Genomic DNA, 25,063 nt, shown 5'->3' on the forward strand with positions numbered 1-25,063 from the left:
CGCGACTCCCCAGCCATCGGGTTCCTGCCTGATCCCCTCCCCAGGGACCTCCCACATTGGCACTGAAACTCTTTCCCCTTGTGCCTCTAGAAGAAATGCTCTCTCACTGCAGGGAATAACATGATAAATCCTCAGGTAGGTCCAAGAGGGTCTCACAACTGTCAGATGGGCACAGGTGGGAGGAGAAAGCTCAGACAGCTCAGCAGAGGGGATGCGGAGCTGTTTGCTCAGGACTGCACCTTGTGACAGTGCACAGGGGACAGGAGTGAGGTCCCCGGAAAGAGGAACCGGGGACCCTGAGCAGAGATCTCCCTGCACCAAGCGCGCTTGCTGGAAGGCAAAATAATCTCCTTTTAAACCCAGCTAATGGGTCCAAACCCTGAAGGGTCCCGGCTGCAGTTTGAAATGTGTTTGAGCACTGAATTTTCATCACATTCAGGGATCCATCTTTCAATCTGCTGTGTGCCCTGGGCATATCCAGCATGGTGCTGGCTAAAGCACAGACTGCTGAGTTTCAGACCACAGCATCCCCAGGTGTCACGCGAGACCCAAATCTCAATGTTGAACTGTGTAAAAAAGACTGATAGCTACAAAATGCAGTTTAAAAAACAGAAGCATCACCGGGAGGCCATGCCTATGCAGCTGAACTCTTACAGCAAAGGTTTGCTGTGGTTTCCTTCACCACGTGGACACTTTTATTCAGGTAGGATCTGCTTGACTGCGATTTAGATCCTACCAGGAGTGATGAGAGGGACTGTGAGGGCCGGAAAGACAGCGATGTCCCCAGGGAGGTGGCTGCCTCTGGCACGAGGCCATGCAGTCAGGTCTCCGTCTCGCTTGCATCGTACAGAGGGTTGATGTAGAAGACCTGGTAGTCTTTGGGAGCCATCTCCTGTGGCATCTCCTCTCCAGGGTCAGCACTTGGTGGCTCCTGCAGCAGTGAGGGAGGGAAAAGCAGCTGATGGGGAAGTGAAGCAAAACCCTTGGCAAAATCCACCCAGAGCTGAGTCCCTGTGGCAGTCGAGGAGCTGGTGAGCTGTGGGAAGATGGGACCATCGGACAAACCCCTCCTGGCCTGGGAGAAGGAGGAAGGAGCCCTGCTGGGTGCATTGCACCTCCAACAGCACTGGAGAGGGCCCTGACTGGGGCCCCGCCACCTCCTGCCCACATCCCCGAGCAACCTCATGTCCCCGAGCAGTAGCGACTCACCACGTCGAACATGGGGTTGTCGAAGCCTTTGTCACCAGCTGGCTCAGGGGACGCTAGGTCCTCCGCTCTGTCCCAGGGCCGGGGGATGTGCAGGGTGAGCAGCCTGGGGAGAGACCTGGGCATCATCCATCCACATCCCACCCATTCCAGTAGCAGCCCAAGCTAAAACACTGCATCTTCAGGAGCTGGATGGGAAAACATGGGGCCAACGTTTTGGGCTTTCTTTGAAACGGGATGTTTCTACCCTTTCCCAGGAAAAAGCTGCCCTATCCAGCAGAAACCAGTAAACCTGGAGGGCTGGGATACAGGCCTGGAGTGAAGAGTTTCTCAGAGGCAGCACAGATTTTGCTTCAGAGCCATCACTCTCCCCCGCATGGCCTAAAATGAATTGCCACAGAGCTCACACCTGTTCCCACTGCAATCTCAACAAGGACTAATTACTTTTATCATTACTTTTATCATGTTATCCTTTTATCATCTCTATCACCATCATGACTTTTATTATTTTCTTCATTATTTCTATGCTAAGGTTCCCATTCACTGAGCATCATCCCCTGGTGCCAGCAGGCTCAGCAGTGGGTCCACACATATCACCACAGGTCCTGAGAGCCCACTGATAGTCAGTGTGACAGCGGTGGCACAGGCTCCACGTAAGCAACTGCAGGAGCTGCGCTAGTATAATTGCAGGAGCTGGAGTTCTTCATCCAGCTCTGGAGCCCTTGGTACAGGACAGACATGGACCTGTTGGAGAGCAGCCAGAGGAGGCGACAAAAAAGATCAGAAGGCTGGAAGAGCTCTACTGTGAGGACAGGCTGAGAGTTGAGGTTGTTCAGCCTGGCAAAGAGAAGACTCTATGGAGACCTTATTACAGCCTTTCAGTACTTAAAAGGGGCCTGTAAGAAAGATGGGGACAGATTTTTCAGCAGGGCCTGTTGTGATAGGACAAGGGGTAACGGTTTTAAACTAAGAGAGGGGAGATTCAGGCCAGACATGAGGAAGAAATTTTTTCAATTAAGGTGGGTAAAACCCTGGCCCAGGTTGCCCAGAGGGGTGGTAGATGCCCCATCCCTGAGAACATTCAAGGCCAGGCTGGATGGGGCTCTGAGCAACCTGAGCTGGTTGAAGATGCCCCTGTTCATTGCAGGGGGGTTGGACTACATAGACCTTTGAATGTCCTTTCCAGCCTAAACCATTCTATGATTCTATGATTATCTGCAGGGAGTCTGTGCCTGTCCCTTTTCACTGGAAATAAGCTGAATTCCCTGTTTTGCTGGTGGCAGGATGGCTCTGCTGCATGCAGACAGACTCTGTAGGCTTCCAGAGCCTCCTGCCCAATTTGCAGCATCCCTGCCAGCGTCGGATGCCTCCTAGATGCTCGGCAGCACTTCCCAAAAGGACACCTGCCCTGGAGCTGCCCAGGGACGCACAGCAGGAGCGGGTCAGCCGGGGACATGTCCTGGGCTCAGGTTCAGCTCCGTCTCCTGTAGCTACACGAACTTCCCTCCTGCTGCTGACAGAGCTGGTTTCAAAGGCCTGCCCGGCATCCAAAGAAGTGTCAGTGGAAGATAAATCATTAGGTAGCAATTATGGGTTGGGAGTTTTATTTAGAAATTAAATGAAGGCGTGGGTTTATTGCTAGGAAATGTCATGTCAGCACGTGCCGAGTGGCAGGGCAAGTGTCCCTGGCCATGGCCACTGCTGCATGGCAAATAAGCCCCACAGAGAAACCAGGAAGGGAGAAACCACCTGACTGTGAGCCTGTGATACAGCCAGCCCAAGCACTGGGGACCTCAGCAGATATCAGTGAACTTTGCATGGACAAATTTAAGCAATTCCCTCTCACTGGTTATAAACCGTGAGGGTCCACCCCATTTGCCCGCAGTCGGGTAGGTGAGATGAGCTCAGCGGAGTGCCCCACGCACAAAGACATCCACCAATAAACCCTGCAAAACCTTCCACATGAATGTGGGTGCCTGATCAAGGAGCAAAGGTGGGCACTGCCGCCATGCCCTATTCACTGCTGGAGCCCATGTCTGAGCTGTGAGGGAAAAAGGCGATGGAGAAGGGACATTTCTGACCAGATCCCACCTGCAGTCAGGTGCTGTGTCCCCTGACATCCCTCCCCTGGGACCTGCACACTGATCTCTGCACAGCATGAACAGCTAGTGCACCAGAAGTTACATTTTCTTCTGTGTGCTGTCAGGCCTTTCATGGCTACAAAGCTACAGGATGAGTGCTTTGAATTATTTTGATGCATTTCTCTTTAGCAGCTGGCAGTTTCGGTCCTCCGTCCCTGGGCAGGGCTGCAAACCAGTGGTTACAAGGAACAAAAGATTTCACTGGGCAGCATGACCAGGCTGTGCAGAACTCCAACTGAGCTACAGCAGCCCTGCACCATGCCAAGAAGCAGCTCCTCCTGGCCACAGAGGAGGCTGAAGTAGCAGTCCAAGAATATAAAAGTGTTTTGCTGTGACCTCACCTCCAATAAGCCAGGAGGAAAAAGAGTAACAGTTTTGAATTAAAGGGGAGTAGATTGACATTATGTATAAGGAAGAAATTCTTCACTATGAGGGTCGTGACACACTGGAACAGGCTGCCCAGAGAAGCTGTGGCTGCCCCATCATTGAAAGTGTTCAAGGCCAGGTTGGATGGGGGTTTGAGCAACCTGGTCTAGTGGAAGGTGTCCCTGCCCCTTGCAGGGCGGTTGGACTAGATGATCTTCAAAGGTTCCTTCTAACCCAAACCATTCTGTGATTCTATGAACCAGTAATGTTGGGTATAGCAGACTGCCTGGCCATGCCCACCACCATGGGAGCTCTGGGCAGCACTGCATGTCCCTGTGCCACCAGGCTAGCTGGAAGGACAGCTTGGGGTGACAGCTGCCCCTCAGCAGGAGAAGCCTGACCGCATGCTGCCAGCAGAAACCCCATCCATACCTTAGCTTTCCCTTTTTGTAGAGAAAGAGGATCCCTCCAAGCAACAGGAGACCGAAGAGCAGCCCAAAGACAGTCCCTGCTGTGGTCCTGCTCAAATCATGGCTCTCCACTTGTCCGCTGAAAGTGCTGCCAGTGGCCACCTCCATTTTCCCATTTGAAATGCCAAGTGCTTCACCTGGGAAAGGACAGGAAGAGACAAGGTGAGGAGCAGATAGAGCAACACATCCCCACACCCGTACATCACCCCAACTCACACACAGGGCAAAGGGAGCCTGCAGCTGGGTCTGGCACTGCTCACCTAGTTGATCACCTTTTCCTGGGGACAGGGGTGGGATACACAGCTGGTTGGACTCAATTGAAACAAGCCTATGAGGGTCTGCTACCCACACAAAGACCACCGGGTCCCTTGTCTGTGGTCTGCACGCTCATCAGCATCCCCCAGCTTGCACAGCCACCTCCACACACAGCATTCTGGTTGGAAAGCAGCTCTACAGAGAGGGGCTTTGGGGTCCTGGTGGGTACCAAGCCAATCATGGCCAGACATGGCATGGAAGGGCAACAGTATTCTGGGCTGCATGAGGAGGATGGGTGGCCAGCAGGTCAAGGGAGGTGACCCTTCCCCTCTGCTCTGCCCTGGCAAGACACAGCTGGAGTGCTGAGCCAGGCTCCTCTCAGTGGTGCCCATTGCCAGGGCAGGAGGCAATGGGCACAAACTGAAATAGAGGAAATTCCACTTAAACATAAGAAAAAAAAGTTTTACTGTAAAGGTGACCGGTCGTGGGGACAGGTTGTCTGGAGGTGTTGTGGAGTCTCCATCCTTGAGGAGATTCAAAACACAACTAGACACAGCCCTGGACAACCTGCTCTCGGGGGGCTGTATGAAAGATCGTCTCCAGAGTTCCCTGCCAACCTTGATAATTCTGATCCTGCAGTTCTGCTCTGCTCACACCATGGTACTACTATAATTAAAACAATAAAATTTCTGGGTAAGCAAAGTTCACTACTAAAATCATCAGAAACACAGAGTGTGTGTGCTAGGAGGGCTTAGGGCTGTGCCAGACTAGACTGATGAGGACAAGGACCTTAGGAGTGTTCAACTCAGGGAGCCTCAATCAAGCTGCCACTTAATTCCCCTGTGAATCCCTGGTAAAAGAGCAGGGACACGAGGCTGTCATGTGGGCTGCTGGCTGGGGACAAAGAGCTCTGGACAGCAGTGGCTTTAGGTGCACCCACAGGGGACCCGCTGAGGAGGATGGCGGTGTTACCGTGCTGTGCTACGTCCTCCATGACATCTGCTGCCAGCTGCGCCGCAGCAGCACCAGTCTGTGCTCCCTCCCTGTCATCGATCAGCACGATTTGGATGAGGGGAGTGGAGCTTCGGGGTATGAGTCCCAGGAAGGTCTGCGCTTTGTGCACCTTGGATATGGCCATCTGCACACCGGCGTACTTGGGCTTTTCAAAACACAAGGCAACACACAAAGCCCATGAGAGCAATAGGCACAAATCAGTCACCTCTACAGACAGCCACGACGGATGCACCAGTAACGCCCACCTATAAGTCTTCATGTGAGTTCCATCACAGGGCTGCCATCCCTGTTACCACAGTGCTGTTTGGTTTCCCAAATAAGTGGTTCATATCTTCCCTCCCTTCCAAGCTGTGACCAGCACTCGGCACTCAGCATCCCCCTACAGAAGCAAGTGCACCGAGAAAGCAATTTCTTGCAGCACACCCATCAAATACTGTATTAAGTCGTGCAGCTGGAAGGAGGGCAAGCAGCAGGCTTTCAGCTCGGGATCAATAGAGCAATACTCTGATATCGATCCTCCCAGGGTAACTCAGGGCACGCCTCCACCTCCTGGCAGCTCCCAGCCAGGAGGAAGGATGTCACGCTGCATCTGACAAGTAGCAGCGTGGAATGATGCCTTGTAGAGCATGTATCTGAGTGCTGACCAGTGCTGATAACCCACCCAGTGCTTTCTCACTGGGGAATAAAAAGCAGTTGAGCATTGGGAATGATCTCCCAGAGTCTGTGGGATGTGCTGCAGAAAGTATGTATGATCCTAACTGCAAGGGGTGACCTCCCATGTTATCTCCACCTAACCTCCTGGCTGACCCTTCCATGTTTTCTAGACCAGAGTTTCCAGCAAGCCATGCCGCATCCTTCCCCGTGTGCACACCAGAAGTTGCTCCTGCTGCACAGTGAGAGGTGGCCCATGGCTGGGGGAGGGAGCAAGGGAGACTGCGCCAACCCACACAGCAAGTTGACACATCCAAGAGGCCAAACATGGGGGGTGAGCCCAGCAGGCTGTTGGGAAGAGAAGCTGAAGCCCCTGCATCTCTGGGACCACATGTTCCCCCAGATAGCCACACCAGCATCAAGTCACCAGCAGACACAGCTGGTGGTTTGCAGTTTCATTAGCCCGCACTGATCTGTCAGGCTGACATACCTCGTTCAGCAAGGTTTGGACCAATCTGTCCCGATACTTCTGCAAGTCAAAATCAGGAGTGAAATCCAGGCTAACAGTAGCTCCTGCAGCTCAAAAACAGACAAGACATTATCACTGAGCCTGGGCAGAGATCTGCTGTGGTAGCACAGCTCCAACTGCCATGAAAGGTCCCTCTGGTACCTTTGTGCAACTGGTCTGGCTGGGTTTGGTCAAAGGCTTTTTAGTTTCCACCATATTCCAGAGAGAGGCTTACACTGGAGAGCTTTCTCCTGTGCATCCCCCCTTGGGAAGCTCTGCATGTACCTGGTTTTGGGGCTGTGAGGCTGTGACTCAGCAACACTGCCCTGGCTTTGGAAGGAGGATGAAGAGGAGGGGACACCTGCACTCCCTGTGCCATTGCACTGCAGTCATTGGGTCAAAGATTTTCCTTGGGAAAGATGCAGGTAAGTATTTGTTGAAATATTAAATTGTCCTAAAATCTTTAAGAGGATCTGTTTTTAAGAGCACATGAGAGAAAAATATGGTGCTATTTCAATGAATTTGGTGAGATATACTATCTGGGTACCAGTTGTCCATGAAAAATTCCCCTTAACAACCTTCTAGGTAGATTAATGGAGAAGTGCCCATAGCAGAGGGAACGATGTCAATCTGCATGCTTTTATTTTAAATGAAATGAAACAAACTCGCTGTTGGAAAGCTGACATTACAGTGGAAAAGGTGCATTTCTTCTGAATGTTTTCCGCTGCATAAACTCAGCAGAGCCCTATTAGCTTGACAAGATGTGACATCCTGACAGGATAAACCAGAGACAGGGATGAAGGGCTACAAGTCAGAACAGGCTCCCAAAGTCCAGGCTGATGTTTCAGAGAGATGCCCTGGGATGGTGGCAAGTGGGATGCAGATGGGACCTGTGGGTGGGACCCATGGGAGCAGTGACACAGCAAAACTTCAGCCCATGAGCACTCAGACCAGCAACAACCCCTACACCCAGTTTTCCCCTGCAGAGCCAGGGGAAGGGGGCTGGTGCAATAGGGAGGAGGAATAGGGACATGTCCCCACTCACCACAGACCCCACAGCAGTGGCCAAGGGGCTGCAAAGGGCTCTGGCATGTCAGCGCTGGGCACTGCCTGCCTGATGCCCTGAGCAGGGCTGTGCAGATGCGGTGGCCATCCTAAAGGAGAACAGGGCAGCATCAGTCCCTCGCTCCATCTTGTCCCCCAAAGTTGCAGTGGCACTCCCCTTAAGTTATAATGGAAGGACTCACCAGGGTGTTCCCGCAGACACAGCCGGACTTGTCGGGACAGCCGGTGCCCGTCACCTGGAGGGTGCCATTGCCATGAAACTGCAGCGGGGCAGAGGGGCCCCTCAGGTACTCAGCCCAGGCCTCGGGGCTGCTGAACTCCTGAGTGGGAAAGAGCAGCAAAGCGGGTGAGTGTCCCCAACCAGGTCCCAGTGCTGTCCCCAGGCACCCAGCTGTGACACCTGGATGCGCAATGTCACATCTGATGGCCAGATGAAGCAGCCTCACCACAGGTGGTGAGTGCATCAAGAAAATTCTGCCACTACAATCATTTGTGCTTTTCTAAGAGGCCAACAGGAAAACCCTTTCTGATTTAAAACAAAAAAAAAAGGACCACAAATAAATCATGAGATGTCTGGGCTTTTCTTCTTCTTGTTTTTCCTGTTTCAGCTGCACCACAGAATTCAGTTTATCAGCTTTTAAGTCTGGGAGGAAGGGACTGGATCTGTGGTGTTTTCCTTCAATCTGGGAAGCATTTCAGTGGGTTCAGCATTAGCAAAGACTGAGCTGGACTGACCAGCCTTGTCCTACCAAGCCAATGGTTAAATCTTTCATCCACTGCCTTCCATGGGAGGCTTCTCCATGCACTGGGACAGCAGGATTTCTCATGCCCTGAGGTGAAAATATCACACAGAGAGCAAGGAGTGGGCTGGCTACACAAAGTAACCTATAAGGTCAGGTTTTAGGGAATATGCTATAATCACCAAAAAAAAAGCATTTTCTCCTTCCATCTCACCATTCAGCAGCAACCTCTGCCCCAGCTGCAGTTCCTGGTGGGGTGGATTTGTGAGGGATAAAATGCTGTGGGGTGGTCACTGGGCATCATCGGGACTGGCACGACTTCGAGCGCCCAGGACCACCCACTTCTGCATCCCCAGGGCTGCGTGCGCTCCCACTGAGCTCCATCGGGGTCTTGCCTTGTCCAGACTCACCTGCATCTGCCTGGTCACCAGCTGAGGTCAAAACCTAGTTACCTAATGATTGGCCCCAAAATGGTGGATCCCAGGCAGTGCAGTCATAGAAATAATCAATAACTTATGAAATGTCTGCTGCATCTCCCACTCCTGGAAGGAGCGTATGTTTACTGCTACAGTGCCTGCAATCTTTCATTCCTCTGACCAGCGAGGGAAGGGGCTTGTCTTGTGCCTGATTCCCGGGCTGAAGCACAGCAGGCTGCCAGCATTTCTATAATTATTCCTCAGATCAATTAAAGACCAGTAGAGAAGCAAAACTGGGAGGCCAGGCCATGGGCTGTGTTAAGGTTGGGGGTGGGAGGAAGGTGTCCTTAGAGGGTCCCTGAGCAAAGTGGTTGCAGACATGTGTCTGGGAAAGGAGCAGCTCCTGGGTGCTCAAAAAGATGCCGTTTCCCAGCTTTTTGACCCATGCACATTGGCTTTTTTTTAATGTGAATACTGAGATGGCCTGTGCTCCCACAGCACAGGGAGGGAGGTGATAACAAAGCAGTAGAGGAAAAAAAATCATCGAGACGATGCGCAGCAGCAGGGGCCCATGGAGCTGCAGGGCTGTAGGAGCACCCCATCCCCCTGTGCAGCACTGCTCCTCCATCCCCGGCTGGTCCTTCCTCTCCTGACGTGCTCTGGGGCTGTGGCAAGGAGGTGTCACGACCGTTTCTCAGCATCCCTGTATTACCTGGCCCATGAGAGAGATACTGCGGAGATGAATCACTTGCTGTGATGAGTCGATGTTTACCCGGAAGGATGTTTGGGGCTGGAAGATAACATCATCATAGTGGCATGGGACACGTTCCTCATCCACGGAAAAAATACGTCCGCTTGGCTCGAGCTCCCTGCCGGGAGACACAACCTGCCACAGTGTGGGGTCAAACCACGCGTGGTCCTCGGCGTTGACAAACCTCACTGTTACACCTGGGAAAGCAACAGGAGAGGTTGAGAGTGACCCAGACCCAAATCTTCAGGCTCACTGGAGGCATATGGGCTGATACAACCAGGCACTGCTTTGTCCAAAGCAGAGAAGGCCACCCCGTGTGCAGGGAGTGAAGGGCCGACCACGACATCATCTTCCCAGTGGCTGCTACAGGCACCCCCTGGAGCCCAGTGGGCGCTTGGCACAGCTTTCTGGTGCTCAGGGCTGGGTCTCTGCAAATCAGCCCAGACCCCACTCCTGGCTGAAGACACTCAGCCCCAGATCCCACAGGACATTTTCCCACCCCTTCTTCAAAGCTGACACTTATGGTTAGGGAGAAAAACAGCCACAGAGCCCAAATGCTGCGTAACAGCTAAAATAAAAGACAAAAATGGGTATGATAATTCACATCCATTTTCAAGCAGCCTGGGAGGCCTGCGGAAACATGACCAGCCCTGTTCCCCTCAGAAGGTAACCTCAAAACCAGTAAGCCATTAATTATTTAACCATTAACCATCTTCCTTTGGTCACAGTCAGTACCATCACGCAGTGCCCTGCTTTCTTCTCACCCTTCCCCAAGGGTTAAATCCTTACCGATTCAGTTAGTGTGCAGACATTTATCGACTGAACTATTTGCATTTGCTTTAAAACCATGCTTTAAAAGAATCGATTTGTGAAAGTTGCCCCAGAAACAACTGTTGATTTCAGGAGAGCAGCAGGAAAAGCCCAGTGCAAAGCATAGCTGCCAGAGTGTCCCTGATGGGAGGCAGACAGCCCCAAAGCAGAAAAACAACCAGAGTGAGAGATTTTGGAGTGGTTCCAGGTAGCCTGATGCTACAGTCCTTCCTCTGGAAAGACCTGTTTGGGCTTTATCTCTGTTTTGGTTTGGTTTGGTATTTTTGTCAGTCAGAGCACAGGCACATGTGCTTCTCTTGGACTTTTCCTTTCCTGTAGCCAAACTAAAAAGTTGCTTGCCACTGAAAGCATCAGGTAGCTCTTAAATACCCAAAATACATCTCCTAGCAAATAGCTTTCAGACTAATAACAGGCACCAATGAAACAAACCCACTGCCCCAGTCACTGCAAACCTGGGCTGGAGGCTGAGCGGGGAGGGAAGGATGAGCTTGCACCAAAATGGTTGGCTGCAGTTCAGCTCACCTGTGTGTAATTCCTAACCAGTTTTCTTTAGAAATACCATGGCAAATAAAACGAGGGCTTTGATGTGGCTACATGCTTAATAGACAGGGTAAAATACAAACAATATTTGCCTCTATGCTACTACTTCAAAGGCTTCTCCGCTATTAATTACTTTTTTAGAAGACAGGTGATCTAGCAGGAAAAAAAGATCTGGTGTTAGGGAGGTCAAGAAAGGAAAAGTAGGTATTAAAACAGGAGTGACTCACTGTGGTCTGAGGTGGGACAGCAAAGACCTTTGTGGAAGCGTTTGGGCTGAATTTACATCATTAATCATGGGCTGATGGGGTGAATGGTCTGTGCACAAAATACCTGAGTCACAGCCTGGATCCCAGCTGCCATCAAAAGCTGCAAATCCTGCGCCAGATGCCAGCACGTATTCTCCGTTCAGGGGCAGGTACTAGATGAAGAGATTCAGAGTGTTACTGTGCGGTCCCGCTGCCAGCCACCCAGGCTTGTAATCAAATAACAGTGCTAATTATTAGGCTGCCTATTACACTTGCTGTATCTGAGGCACTTTACAGTCATTAGGTGTTACCCTCGCCGTGCCCCACGTTAATGGGAAAGTATCATCTCCCATTTTTACAGATGGGGACGCTGTGATGTGGAGAGACAGTTTGACATTATCTTCCAGTAACACAGAAAAGCATGAAGCCTTCAGGGAAGCAAGAACAAGGAAAAAGCATAATAAGCTCTTTCAACAGCTCCTTCCTTCTCTTGCACACAAACTCCCACCAGCTCAGAAATGGCTTTATACATTGGTATGACAAGAAAAATCCAACTTTACTCTGCAAAGGCCCAGAGGTCCCCTTGCTTAATGGGTTCCCATCTCCAGGGGCTGTGCTTGCCCCCAAGAAAAACAACTCAGGAGTCCAAGTGATGCTCAGGGAGGTGTCAGCTGGTGGATTCATGCTCGCTGGAGCTAAGGAAAGCAAACAGTGGTGTTTGGTGCAGTTTAACATAACTATATCCTCTTCTTGTACCCACTGCTTAGGACATCACCAGCAGGCAGTTGGTGTCAACATGTTTGTCTGGCTTCAGCCTGGCCAGGCTTCTGCTGCAGAGCATGAGGATGACCTCTGCCCACCTCAACAAGTGGAGCTTCACCACAGGGTCCTTTCAGCCAGGAGCTGTGGCCTCCTGGGTCACCAGCCAGCACTGCCGACTCTGGGACTGGCCTTGGCAAACAACCGAGTCAGGCGACTCGTTCACAGCACATGGGTTATTCAGCCCATCTCATCTTATTTTCCACTTAGAAACTTCCAAGGGGAAAGTCAGGTTTTTGCCCCAGTATTTTCACATGTCAAGAAGTGATGTTCAGTGCTCCCTTCTCCTCTAACCTTATCTAGGGTTTTAGCATTGCTCTCCAGACAGCATCTGGAAGCTTTCTAGGGCTGTGTTATGCCAATGCACTGGGGCCTGTGCACGTTAGATGAGATTTTAAGGTTTCATCTACTTAATTGGTCTTTAAATAAGCATTTAGGTTAGAGAAAGCAAATCTTGTGAATGACTGCTGTGGGTGGCTGCAATAGCTCTCTGTCCTTGGGCAGTCTTGCTTGAGGATGCACTGTCCCATACAGGTACCACCTTGGCTGGAGGGATGGACATGGTGAAAAGCTCCTCATCCCCAAGCTGTAGGCAGCTGTTTAGAAGTTTGGTGCCGTGCTTTGAAGGCCATAGCCTTATTCCCCTTCTTAGTTCAGGAATCATGAAAAGCCAGGGCAGAGAGCAGAGGGTGGCTGCCACCGAGAAGAGCTCCACAGTGCTGCTGTGCACTACCCACTTCAGACCTTGTACTTCCACACGCTGGACTGAAGAAGAGGCGATAATAAGGTGAATAGCTGAGGTGTGGGCACCATCTGCCCCATGGGTCTGGAAGAAGCCTTTGCCTGTAGACACCTCTCCATCAGACCATAGCATGTTCAGTGCCTAACTGGAAACGGTGCAATCATTCTCTGAATCTGTCTTACTCTTGACTAAAGCAAATTTTTCCAATACTAAAGCACTGAAAGAGGCTGAAAGGTCTGCCAGGATAAGAATGGCAACATGCCCTTTAGCTGCAGATATAAAAGCTGTGCCTAGTGACGTTTTGAGGCTCAGGACTTAGCCTGCTTTGAGCTGGATGAGGTCTATGCCACCAACAGCTTTCACAAGGTGTTTCACTTCAGAAGTGCCCTGGCTTGTTTTCTGTAAGCCCACACAAGAATTGGGACACTTGTCCCAAGGAAGTAGGACACTTTGGGGCAGATGGCTACCACCAGTATCCAGGGCAGGTATCACCAGTATTGCTGTCCCAAACTGGCTGGTCTATCTCAGGCTGGAGCCCCTCTTGCCTGGTTTGCAGGTTGCCACCCTGCAGCCTGCTGTGCTTGATGGAGCCAAGCAGGGAGTGTGGCCAGATGGCTGCTGGGGTCCTGAGCTGCTCAGGATGGGTTTTGGATGGGAAGCAGTGATCGTTTCACCACCGCAGGGTGAAACTTCTCTTCTCAGCAGTCACATGTGGCCACTTGGGCCTGTAGCTCCAGGGATCTTTGCGGGAGGAATTAAAATGAGAGATCAGCTGCTGGTGACAGGGACGGGTGATGCAGCTGGGCCATGACTGGCTGGACTCTATTAACTTTCCCAGGCTGCAGGAGTTGGCGTTTGTGAGTGTTGAGCTGGATCCACACCGCTGGGTTGGGAAGTCCCTGCTCTGATGCCTGTCTGACTGAGAGCTCCTTCCCCTACAGAGTTACCGAATTCTTTGGATATAGCTGTGGGTCACAGCTTCCCAGACACCCTGCAGGGACCGTGCAGGACACAATGAGCTTTCCTGTCCAGGGGAGCTGTTCATTCAGATCTTCACAAATTAACTAGGGGGAGAAAAAAGGCACTTAGGCAAACATGTGCCTAGAGCACTTAGGCAAATATGTGCCTATATTTGTAAGCTGCATCACTCACACTGCTCTAGAGAACAACACAAAAGCATTTTGTGCACACACTATGCACAAAGGAAAGCAAGGAAAACCTGGTAAGGATTCACACAGCGTGGCTGAGTTCAGTGTGGCAAGAACATGGATGGGGTGGGCTTGGTTGGTTAGAGGTGCACACGCATGTGCACATACAGATGCACAGATGCTGGTCCAATGACCAACCAAAGTCTCGTCCTCCTGTGCCTGGGAGGGCCCAGGTGAGCAGGGTCTGGATGGGGTGTGGAGCAAATGCAGGGTCAGCAGCGCATACCAAGTGTTCACAGCACCAATCCTGCCCATGGGGAGAGGTAGAACAACATGTCTCATGCTAGACTTGCCTCACACCTGCAGCATCTGTGCAGGGCTCTGGAGACACTGGCCTCTGGGCTTTCTGGAGAGGAAGCAGCTTCTGCAGCTACCACTGGAGATCCCACTCCACCACCGAGGCCAAAACTCCAGGCCGGCTGGACTTCTCAAGCCCAGAGGAAGCTGTCCATGTGAGTTTGAGTGTGGCAGGGCAATAAGAGTCCCACAGCATGTGGTGTCCCAGCCACTGACCCCTTCACACTCTAGGACTGCCCAAACACTATTAGCACCAGCACTGGAATTAACACGCAAGGCCACACGATGTGAGCCAGGGAATGGAGTCAGCTTATCTCCACAAAGACAAAATGCAAGAAGGACCTTCACAGCAGGAGTCTCTGAGGCTGGTCCCTGCAGCTACATCTCCTTGCCTACCAAGGTGGATGCGTTGCCCGTCTGCCACCAGCCCTCTCCAAGATGCACGCCACTGGGCAGCATTTCAGAAGTGGCTCTGTTGTCCAGTGGAGCTTCATTTGTAAATAATTTGCCCTTTCTTTTTTCCTAACATAAGTTAAGCATCTCAGCCCACTGTAGAGGACAAATGGAGACTCTGGTTGGGCAGTGGCTTTCTGCATTTGAGAGCTTAGTATAGAAAATGCATATAGGCTGGGCCACTTTCCAAGTACATTTTGAACCAAGAAATGACATGTACCAAAGGACCAGAGCCAAAAAGCTGGCCATTTCATCTGCTTTCCCTTGCTCCTGCCAACATGTACTTCAGGACCATTAATACAGCCAGCTTAGAGTCCCATTAGTCATTTCCCATCCCTGTTACTGGTAAATGACATCTCCTCGATCATTGTTATCGTGTGTAATGACAACTGAAACACAGTCATCATTTTTCTCATCAAAGTCAGCAAAAAAAAAAAAAGGAGGAAAGACCCCATGTGGCTCTTAGCCCAGAGTCACCACATTTGCAACCACAGCTTTGCACCACTGAGAAGAAATCCCACTGCCCCAATGTATAAATGAAAATGAAACTAACCTCTGAAATACAAAAGAAAAAAACAGCAAAGGCCTGAGAGGTGGCTTTTGTACTGAGTGGCTTTGAACCAGCCTCCGGGACACATCCTGAGTCTGCTGGACTCATGAGCATCAGGCTGAGGTAACTGATAGCAGCAGTGTGACTGGCCTGTTACCATCATCAGCACAGGAAACAACGCAGCACTTCTGCTCTGAACCGAGGTGAACAATGCTCTTGATTGCAGCCAGCTCTTCCCCCAGCCTTGTTTTAATTCTCAACATCAACACAGCTGAATGCCTCGCTCAGGTGAGATGGTGCCACCATCCCCATCACCCAACACCAAGACTGCACGAGCACGCTGGGCTCTGCAGCACTGCACCTATGGGTGCACCAGTGAGCAGGTTGGTACCCAGAGATGCACACGGCTCCCAGGTACCTTCCCTCACCCAGCACCCAGCCAGGGAGCAGCTCAGGAGCTAGTGCTGGTCGCACCCCATCGCAAAACATGGCTGGGATAAGGATGTGAGTGTGTTATTTCTTCAACATGGAGTGCTGTAACCCACCACAGGCATTCATGCTCAGGGAAAATTCTTTGTGCTGCCTGCAGGTGGGAGTTTTCCCAACACCCATGTGGGCCAGGGGGGTCTGAGCACAGCCAGGTATGCAGGTGCTTGGGTAGGATCCAGCTGCTGGGTGCAGGCCACAGGAAGGCACAGGGCCAGATCCATCCACAGGTGAATCTCTCTGACAGTGCTAGACTGTTGCCAGGGGCTCACTCGTCAAAGTCTCTCTTGGGTTTGTTTGTTCGCTTTCCTGCCTGGATGAAGCTCCCACCAGCATCCTTGGGCCACTGTCCTTCCCCCAAACACACACACTACCCTGGGCTCACCACCAGATCTGGCCTATCTCTGCTATGGCCCCTGATCCCAGCACAGCTATTGCAGACCCCCTTAAAGAGAGGCTGGTGAGGCAGGGTGGCCTGGGACCACCCTGGCACCTCTGGGTCAGCTGAGGAGGGTGACTTGCTGCTGGACTAGGACCTTGCTGCCCAAAGAGCTCCCTGCCCAGGCACATGCCCCTTTGAGGAACGGGGCTTTACCATCCCAAGAAAACCAGGCAAGAAACACAATCTTTATCCCCGTGAAGCCTACGCTTAGGCAGGTTGGTGCAGTGTGGCACAGAAGGTAGTGCTGCTCTCCACAGAACCCATCATGGTGGGCAGAAGATGCCCACCAGCCCTCCTCTGCTTCCAGCAATAACTCGCCCCTCCGCTTTTGCCTCCCGGAGCAGGCGGTGGCACAGGCAAAGGAGCAGCACGCCAGCGAGATGTCATCATTTCAGTGTCATCCTCTGCAAGCTAAGGAGGCACTTGGCTGCCCTCCCCTGCCTGCGTCCCTGCCTCCCCCTCCTGGAAGGCAGGGTCCTCTGGTAGCAGTGCGTCCGCACTCTCATTAATGCAGGAGCTGGTTCCTCTGCTGTGTCTGCTCGTCACATTTTATGTTGCATTTCAGGGCACAGGTTCCCTGCATCACTTGCCCAAACTGGCCTTGCCACCACATCCCCTGGCATGGGGTGACCCAACACACCAGGTTCCTGCAACACCACAATCCTGCCCACCCCTGCAAAGGAGCTGCAGCTCCTGGCCTTTCTGCGCAGGTGCTGCCTGGCACACCCACTCCCAGATCACCCCACAGAGCCCCATAAAAGCCATCAGGAGATAAAATAAAGCAACAAGCCCGAAAAGGTCATTAATTTCACTGCAGGCCCACAGTGCACACCTCCAGATGCAAAGCTAAACAAGTCCAAGCAGGGTGTTCCAGGGGACATGGGGACATCAGCAGGACCTCAGGAGCATAGTAATGTAAACCAGACCAAGACACTTGAGTTATGGATGCAGAGGGCACACAGATGCTTAAAGCCATTTGCCCATACCCATTTCAGGTTAGATTAGCTCATTTTCACAAACTTCCCTCCACAGACAAGCTCAAGGGGAGCCAGAAAGTGGCTGGAGGTGCAGGCAGGGGAGCCGTACCTGGCACTGAGGGATGACAGCTGGTGCATGGAGCGGCTGCCCAGCCAGACCTGCCCCAGCCTGGGATGCCAGCAAGCTGCTCTGCTCATCATAGGCTTTAATAACTCCTTTTGCTGGAAATTAGCCTGCAAGGAGCAAATAAACCCAGGGAGGTGACTGCAAAAGGCTGTTTTCTGCACTCCTTTCCTAGGGCAAACCGTCAGCAGGAATGCTGCATGAGAAAAGCCTGCAGGATTCAGGCTTGTAATGAAGTGCTGGCACATGCATACGCACACACTCACTCCCGTGAAATTTCTACCTTCATCTCAGAAGGAAAAATATTCCATTTTCTGGATGTCTCGTCACCCTGCTGTTTGGGAAACAGGGGGGGAGGGAGTGCCAGTGCCTGGGACGAGCGCAAACCCTGGCAATTCATTAGAACCAGAGCCCCTGGAGAGCAATTGGCATTTCGAGATCAATCTCTGCCAGGAACCGAGTGAGAGGGAGCATCCTGCAGCAAAGCCGAGTACATTCTGCTCTCGCAATTAGGCAGCTAAAAATATAAGGCTGGGTGAGATGTCCCTGGTCAGACTGCAGTGCCCCACATGCCCCCGACCCTCACGCAGCATTTGCAGCCCCTCTCCAGGCGGGCAGGGAGGGGGTGCAGGCAGGGAGGGGGTGCAGGCAGCTGCCGCCACGTTCAGTGAAGAGGCAGAGCTGGAAAGGTGATATTGGCGCTGCCGAATAACCCCAGGCCAGTGCCCTGACCCTGGCACGGCGAGGGCTGAGCAAGGCTGCTCTGCCCACGTGGCTGAATCTGACTCCTGCCATCCCAAAAATAGCAAGTGGCATCACCCATCCCTGGGCTGTACGGCGGTGCTGGCCAGCTCCGGCACAGACCGTGCCAGGGCTGGTGCTATCAAGGCAAACAAAGGGCTGGCAGCCACAGCTGTGCCCTGGCCTGGCTGCCTTTGGGAGCGTAGCCACAGCCAGAGTGTCCCAATCCTCAGGGAGAAGTGTTCTCCCCCAGCTGGAAGACAAGTAAAGCCAAAACCCGCCTTGCCCTCAAGAACCTACGTCATGCACCGCCACCATGAGCACCTTCATCTTTTTCACAGATTAACCCCCAGGTGCCTCTGAAAGCTGGCTAAATACTGATCTGCATCTTTAGGCAGCTAAACACCATAGAAAATCCAACCTAATCACAACACTTGTGCTTCAAAGTCACTTACGCTTAAGCTGGATTTGGATTCAGTGTGTGGCTGAATTAGGGACCCACTCCAAACTTCAGACCAAATAACCTCTGAGCTGCATGATAAATGTGTTTCCTTTGAGAGGGGAGGTGGGCTGCCTGCCCCAACAGCCCCGGCCTCCTCCTGAGAAAGCAGCTCCCGGCACTCAGCTGGTGCCCTCATGGGATGGATGGGGAGGGAAGCTGGAGGGCACACTGAATAGAAGTGTCTTGTTTAATACAAATGTCTATGGGGAGCTGACAGTGGCACACGAGGACCCCTTTGCACGCTAGGTCTCTCTCCACTCAGCTGGGGAATACAGACGGGAGGTCTCATGCATCCCCTCCACCAGCAGGGTACCAGCACTGAGCATCCCCCTCTACACCCACTACAGAGGGCACTGAAAAGGCAATGAGACCCCAGCCCCCTACCCAGCCATGAATTTCCTTTTCTGTTACTACAGCAAGCAACACGTTCCTTTTTTTTTTTGTGGCCAAAGCCTGTGTAACATCTCCATGGCGACTCTAAAGCTTAATGTATTCCTGCTGATTTAAGTGATTAATGCTCTGGCGCGACACGGTCGGCAGCCGAACAGGTGCAGCCCAGCCTCGCTGCAAAAAGCCTCAAAACTAATTCATTTTCTAACCCCCCAGTTGCCAAATTTCACGCCATTCCCACAAGTGGCAGACCAGCCCAGGTGCTGGGTTTCTTTCCTTTTTCATCCCTAATCTTGGCAGTTTCCTTATCACCTGGTGACAACAAAGCACAGCAACGCACAGGAGGAAGGTGGCTGAGCTGAAATTAGAAATATTACCCACCACGCTAGGAAACTTGCTGGGACAGCTCATTCCCAAATGCTGTGGCAGTGGTGCTCAGAAGGAAGGTACAAGCTGCGGTTTGAGTTATAGCCTGGTAAGAGCTTGGTTGTTCACAAGAGGTGCAATTTGGTGCAGCGGTGGGGGAAACCCTTGACCAGAGGGGAACAGCTGCTGCCATGATGATTCATTCATTCTTAGGTCCCCCCAGCCTCCCTCCTGCACGGTGCTGGGATTATAATATTTACTGTAACCCTGGAGCTCGCATGGCCGCTTGCCAGCAGCGGGGCCCCAGAGAAACCCCGGGGCAGCAGAAGGTCCCTGGGGGCTCCCACCAGGATCTTCTGACTGGGATGAGTTGAGAGCCAGCACCCTGGCCATGTCACTGAGCCACAATGGAAAATGTCCCCCCGAGTAGCTGGAGGATGGTCAGCACAGCAGCACAGCCACAGGTGTAATTAGCTGCGCAAAGCCCAGCTCTTTAGCTTGGTTGTGAAAGGCTCATGCCATAATGAATGACGCTGCTTTGCAATTATGCACTTTGCAGGCCTCTGATGAAAGCACTTTAGAAATATTATACATCCAGCTGTAAGTAAAATAAAATCTACTCGAGTGATATTTTGCTCTTTTCTTCTCTAGGTAAATTCCACATCATTTATTACATTATATTTGTACGTATTTCCCCAGTACATTCTTTCCTTCTAAAATTCATATTTAAAATGCCATATAAATAAAGTAACTCCTCCAAATATTTGTAGAGGGATTAAATGTGGCACATGGTGTTATTAAAGCATCAAAACTATTAGTGGTATAGACAGTCTGAACAAATTACATCACATAAATTTCAAGGGCTTGTTCAGATCTAATGGCCGATAAAAAAGCAAAGCTGCCCTAAAACTGAGAGAGAAAACTTGGCCACCAGCTCATCCCATCCAGAGGAGGAGGATTTACAGGCAGGACCCAGCCCATTTTGTGCCATTTCAGTGCTGGGATGGGGCTCACCGGAGGCCTGCCCTGCACAGGCATGTTGGGGCAGCAGGTTTCCTTTTCCCTTTAGTTCCTCCCCATTAAATTTGACGCTCCAAACTGTGGGGATCGAGACCCTGTTCTTTCATAGCTGCCTATCAGTCAGCTCCTGGCAGGGCTCCTCTTTCTGGGGGACACCAGCTTGCTCAGAAACCCCTCTGAGGTGGGACGCCCGCACCATGATCTTGCCTTACACGCGCATTTCAGTAGGGCATTGTGCCTGTCCTGCCACAGCCAGAAAAATATAGACCCCAATGACTGTTGAAAGAAAATTTCTTGACCAACACTTTGGGATTTCCCAGAATGGTTTGTTTTCATTTCAAAATATTGTGATGTCAGCTTCACTTAGCCTCTGCCTGGGGGCTGGAGCCTGCTTCACGTCAGTAACGTGAGGGACTGGTGCTCCTCAGCAAACCACTGTGAAGGTCTCAGTACCATAGAGGGGCTTTTATCCTTCCTTTGGGGAGGAAGAATTAATTTCTTCCAAATGAAAGTGGGTTTTGGGATGCTCTCCCCCACTCCCTCAATGAAAATAAAAAAGATAAAAATCCCAGAAATGTGCTTTGTGGCTCAATGGTGCAGAGAGCAGCTGCTGTGACACTTGTCCCCCACCCCAGCTGAGGCATCCTCATTTTGGCCAGAGCACAGAGCAAAATGTCAAAGTCCCTGGAGAAGGGCACAGGGGGACACGCCACCCATCAGTTCCTACCCTCACTGCCCTCCCGGAGCCACTGCACACTGCCTTACCATGTCTGTCAACACGTGGGGAGACCTGACAAAGACTGAGATGACCTGTAAGAAAAGCAAAAGTAAAAGTGAGCTTTCCCTCAGCAGGTAAAGGGCTTTTCCAATGCCTGATGGCATTTTACAAAAAGTGAAATAAAAATGCAATAAAAATGTCCAATACCTTGTTCTTCTCAAAATGAACCACATCACTGGCACAGGGGACTCTGCCTTTATCCCAGTTGGAGGCAGTTTCGAAACTGGTGTTGGGGATCCATTGCTTGTACACGGCAGCAGTGGCAGCTGAGAAGAACACAGAAAGCAGTATAACCCAACCTGTGGGAGGTACTGGAAACCCTCTCCAGGATGCTCTACGATATGGCTTGGCCTTTTCGGGCCAGAGTTGGGTATTTTCCAACCAAGAGCAGTCCCTGCCTGTTCCCAGTTGAGCAGTCACAGCCCTCTTCTGCATGAGGGATCTTTTTGGCTGGATTATGCTTTTTACCCACCCAGGTTGGAAGGGGAATAAGGGACAAATACATGGAAGGCAGAGAGAAGCAGGAAAGTCCTGCAGGCAATAAGCAAGAATAACATGCACCTGGTACCTGACCATTCATTGCAGTGGGTTTTGCTGCCACTCAGACTAATCAAATGTGCAGAGACACCTCAAATGTGGTGTTTCCAGTAGGTATGGAGTTGGCAGGCAGAGTTGGCAGGACCACAAGGACAGGGCCAGAGGAGAACGGGCATCTGCTATGGGACATGTAACACAAAACACAGGCTCGTGGCATGTTTTCTGGACTGGAGGGGCAGGATTCAGCAGTGTCCTGCAGATGGACACACTGGCTGGTGAAGAAACAGGTCCCCATGTGGCTTGCCAGGATGGTGGTGGTCCTGTGTATGGGTCCCCGCAGGGACGAGCGCACTGGCCAAGGACGGGCCATGGCAGAGGTGGGTTTCCACTCTGACCTGCTCTGTTTGCATGAGTGTGGCAGAGATTTCCTGGCCTGAGATTTCCCAGGCTTGGCTGGGAGATGCACCTTCAGCTGAAGATGAATCTCCAGCAGCCTCAATTAAATGGTTTCAGGCGAGTGAGTTATGAGACTGAAAAGAGGAAAAACAAACAAACAAGCAAACAAAACCAACACCATGCTCTTAATATAGATAATATTTTTGTTAGAGGAAAGCCCCACAAAACTAAAAAATACATAGAAAACCAGTGGTGGAGGGGACCAGACAGTGGAGTGGGGCTTGGGCAATGGAAGTCAGATGAAGAGAGGGCGGGGAGGTGCAAGAACCCCCCAGCCTGGCCTGGGGAAGGAGAGGGTCTGGATGACTCCAGCTGATAAAGGGAGGTCCACTGCAGAAAGCCTGGGCCCTGCTAGTCCGAATCATGGGGAGGGACGTGGCTGGTTGTGCTAAACAGGTTCTGCAGAGTCTTTTATCAGCTCACAACGATCGCATTGGAGGGTAATTTGCACTGTCTGGCTCTGCCAGAGGCTCTGCTGAGACCATTTGCTGTACATAGCCACGTCAGGGCAAAGAGGAAACGATGTATTTTTAACCAGAATGAAAGTCCTAATGTAGGAACAGGCACTGGAGCCCAGGTGCAAGGTGCAGAGGGGCTCCCCCAGCCCTGCATCAGGCTGCAGCCACTGCTGTCAGCTGTCCAAAGGAGCCCTCAGGCTCAGCAAACACCTCCCTGCCTCAAATCCGCTTTAAAACCCACTGAGAAGCAAAAGGACTGGAACAGTGATAAGAACAGAACTCGAGCCGCTGCTTCCAGTGTTGTGGGCACAAACACCTTGCTGGCTTGGATTTGAAAAGAGCTTAAGACAGGAGAAAGCCCACAGATGGTAATTGCAAGTTGTTCTGTCCCTGCTGAGGCTGATGTGTGTCCCTCGCATCCTAAGAAGCTGGGGAACAGAGAGATTAAAGCTCCATCCAGCAGAAAGGCTCAGCTGGCCACATTGCACACACCCATCACATTCCCACAGCCGCAAGGTGCTGGGTGAAGCGAGCTCAGGGCACACCACAGCGCACAGCTGGCTCGGGGTGCCGCCCCAGCTCCAGCAGCATCTCCTCTGGCCAGGGGCTCTGGGGCCGCGGAGGTTAATCTCCTGTGGCAAAGCCTTTTCCCCCATGTAGCTGCTCTGATGCATTCCTGCACTCTCCACAGCCCTAGAAATATCAGCTTGTTGTTTAATCAGCCTTGTCTCCAGGGAAGCACAGTCCTTGAACATCAAAGCGACATGCATATTCAACAGAGAATGTGTCCTGCAGTGCAGAGCTGCTGGCTTCAAAAAAGAGCAGGAAAACCAGAACTGCAGAGGTGCAGCAGGCACAATACTCTAATCGAGCCTCATTTCCCCACCTTCTCTCTGTCCTGTTGGAAATGCCTTTTTGTATTTACGTTACAGATACACCTGAAGTGCCAAGAGCCTGCAGCTCTGCTCTGAAGCAGGATTGCCCTAAGTGCAAATGAGGAAGTCATCCCGCGGTCACCCCTGCTTGCCATGGTGGCCAGGCCCTGGGCATACTCACCAAGGAGCTGCAAGACACCCAGGAGAAAGAACAGGTGCTTCATTTTGCAGCAGGCTGCCAGCCCTCACCTCCACAGCCCCTGCCCGGCTGGACCTTGGACCCTCCTCGGGGGCACGTGATGGGCTCAGCCCAGAGGAGGCTGTAGGGAGAAGGGAGTAAATCGGTACAGGAGGCAGGTTTCCCATGGCATGAACCAGAGCTTTACTCAGCTCTTTTCCCAAGCCCCACCGCTTCCTCGGTATCTGTGGGAGACTGGGAAAGCCACTGAGCGAGAAGGCGAGGAGGCAAGACCAGCGGTGCCCCAAAGTTCTGCTCACCGGACCTCACCATCCATACCCCCTCCACCCATCCAGGTCTCACTAAAGGGGGATGAGCACAAACTCACCACGTGCATGTCCCACACCACTTTCCCCTGCAGAACGCTGGCTACCTTGTAATTACTAATAATAGTCTCAATGTATTTGTAATTAGCTCTCTTGGAAGAGAGAATTTCCCAGCGACGACTTGTAATTGTACTTTGCCCACCAGCTGATTCGTTCATTACCCGGCGCACGTTGCGGCGGTGCTGGCGCAGCCCCACGCTGCTTTTGTTGAGCCTGCCGGGGGCTGAAGGAGGCACCTGGCAGTGGCACCAGCATACGTGCCTGCAGGAGGAGGAGGAGGAGGAGGAGGAGGAGGAAGGACCCCACCACCTCATCCTCTGCCCCAGTGCGGAGTGATGCTACATGCAGGTCCACGCCCATGTCTTTACAAGGGCATGTTAGGAACAGAAAAGGATGGGATGAGAGCAATGACAGCCTGGGAAGGGACAGCATGAGGACAGTGACAGAGGCCCATGCCATGGAGAACGCTGGGGGTACTCAGCACCCCTCCAGCAGGGACCCTTTGGCTGACACTGGTACAAGCAGGGAAGGACAAGGGCAGAAGATTTGTGAATGCAGGGGTTTACAGTGGCCCAGGAGAAAACTGGAGAAGTGCTTGGAAGGGACATTAGTGGAGGGGTCACAAACCGCAAGAAGCTCAGATCTGACATCAGTGAGGATTTGGCAATGCAGGAAAGGGAACAGGCTACCTCCATCCCACCCTTCATGCTCCCACCATTTCACAGCTTCCAAAAAGGCAGACCTGGGAGGGGGGAAATGTGGACGAGAGATCCATTACTCTTTGGAAATCTTCTTTCAGTCTCCCAAAAGCCTTAACCTACTTGGTGTCATTTCCCACCTTTGCTGCAAGCGCAGGAATGAGAAGCGCAGCCCTGGGCGATACACTGTGCCCTGGGAAGAATGACAGAGGTGTCCCTGCCTGCAGCCCTGTCCCTAAGGGTGCCATGAGCGTGGCCCATGAATTGCCAAGAGAAAAACCTTCAGAGCAGCAGCTCCCAGCCTGGGAATAAGCCAAAACACAGTCAGCACTTTCTGCACAGGGAGTGGGATGCCAAGAGATGTCCTTGAGGTGAAAGGCT

General features: G+C 52.0%; 1 protein-coding gene across 3 annotated transcripts; it reads right to left on the bottom strand.

Annotated features, from left to right (window-relative positions):
- Nucleotides 1–657: 657 nt before the first annotated feature.
- On the bottom strand, nt 658–24,108 carry AMN (amnion associated transmembrane protein). 3 transcript variants are annotated; one of them, XM_021292342.2, is made up of 13 exons: nt 23,987–24,108; nt 23,602–23,740; nt 21,242–21,360; nt 21,082–21,126; nt 11,285–11,372; nt 9,605–9,780; nt 7,859–7,996; nt 7,657–7,765; nt 6,594–6,676; nt 5,411–5,597; nt 4,146–4,320; nt 1,210–1,324; nt 658–931 (listed from the first exon to the last, which is right to left on the bottom strand). In XM_021292342.2, the coding sequence occupies exons 2-13, from the start codon at nt 23,642–23,644 to the stop codon at nt 821–823; spliced, it is 1,389 nt and encodes a 462-aa protein (XP_021148017.2). In that variant the 5' UTR covers nt 23,645–23,740; nt 23,987–24,108; the 3' UTR covers nt 658–820. The 3 variants fall into 3 exon arrangements, with proteins under 3 accessions (XP_021148017.2, XP_005506141.2, XP_021148014.2); XM_005506084.3 differs by having other exon boundaries at nt 659–931; nt 1,210–1,312; nt 9,545–9,780; XM_021292339.2 differs by having other exon boundaries at nt 659–931; nt 9,545–9,780.
- Between the last annotated feature and the right edge of the window lie 955 nt (nt 24,109–25,063).

The sequence above is a fragment of the Columba livia genome, chromosome 5 (assembly GCF_036013475.1).
Source record: "Columba livia isolate bColLiv1 breed racing homer chromosome 5, bColLiv1.pat.W.v2, whole genome shotgun sequence".
NCBI classification, from domain to species: Eukaryota; Metazoa; Chordata; class Aves; order Columbiformes; family Columbidae; genus Columba; species Columba livia.

Bases quoted from the DNA above. Each gene is read 5' to 3' on its own strand.
- AMN (XM_021292339.2), bottom strand. From the start codon at position 23,644: ATGAAGCACCTGTTCTTTCTCCTGGGTGTCTTGCAGCTCCTTG. The intron at 7,766-7,858 runs GTGAGTCCTTCC...GTTCTCCTTTAG, and splicing joins GTGTCTGCGGGAACACCCTG to GATGGCCACCGCATCTGCAC. The intron at 5,598-6,593 runs GTATGTCAGCCT...TGTTTTGAAAAG, and splicing joins TCCAAACCTTGCTGAACGAG to CCCAAGTACGCCGGTGTGCA.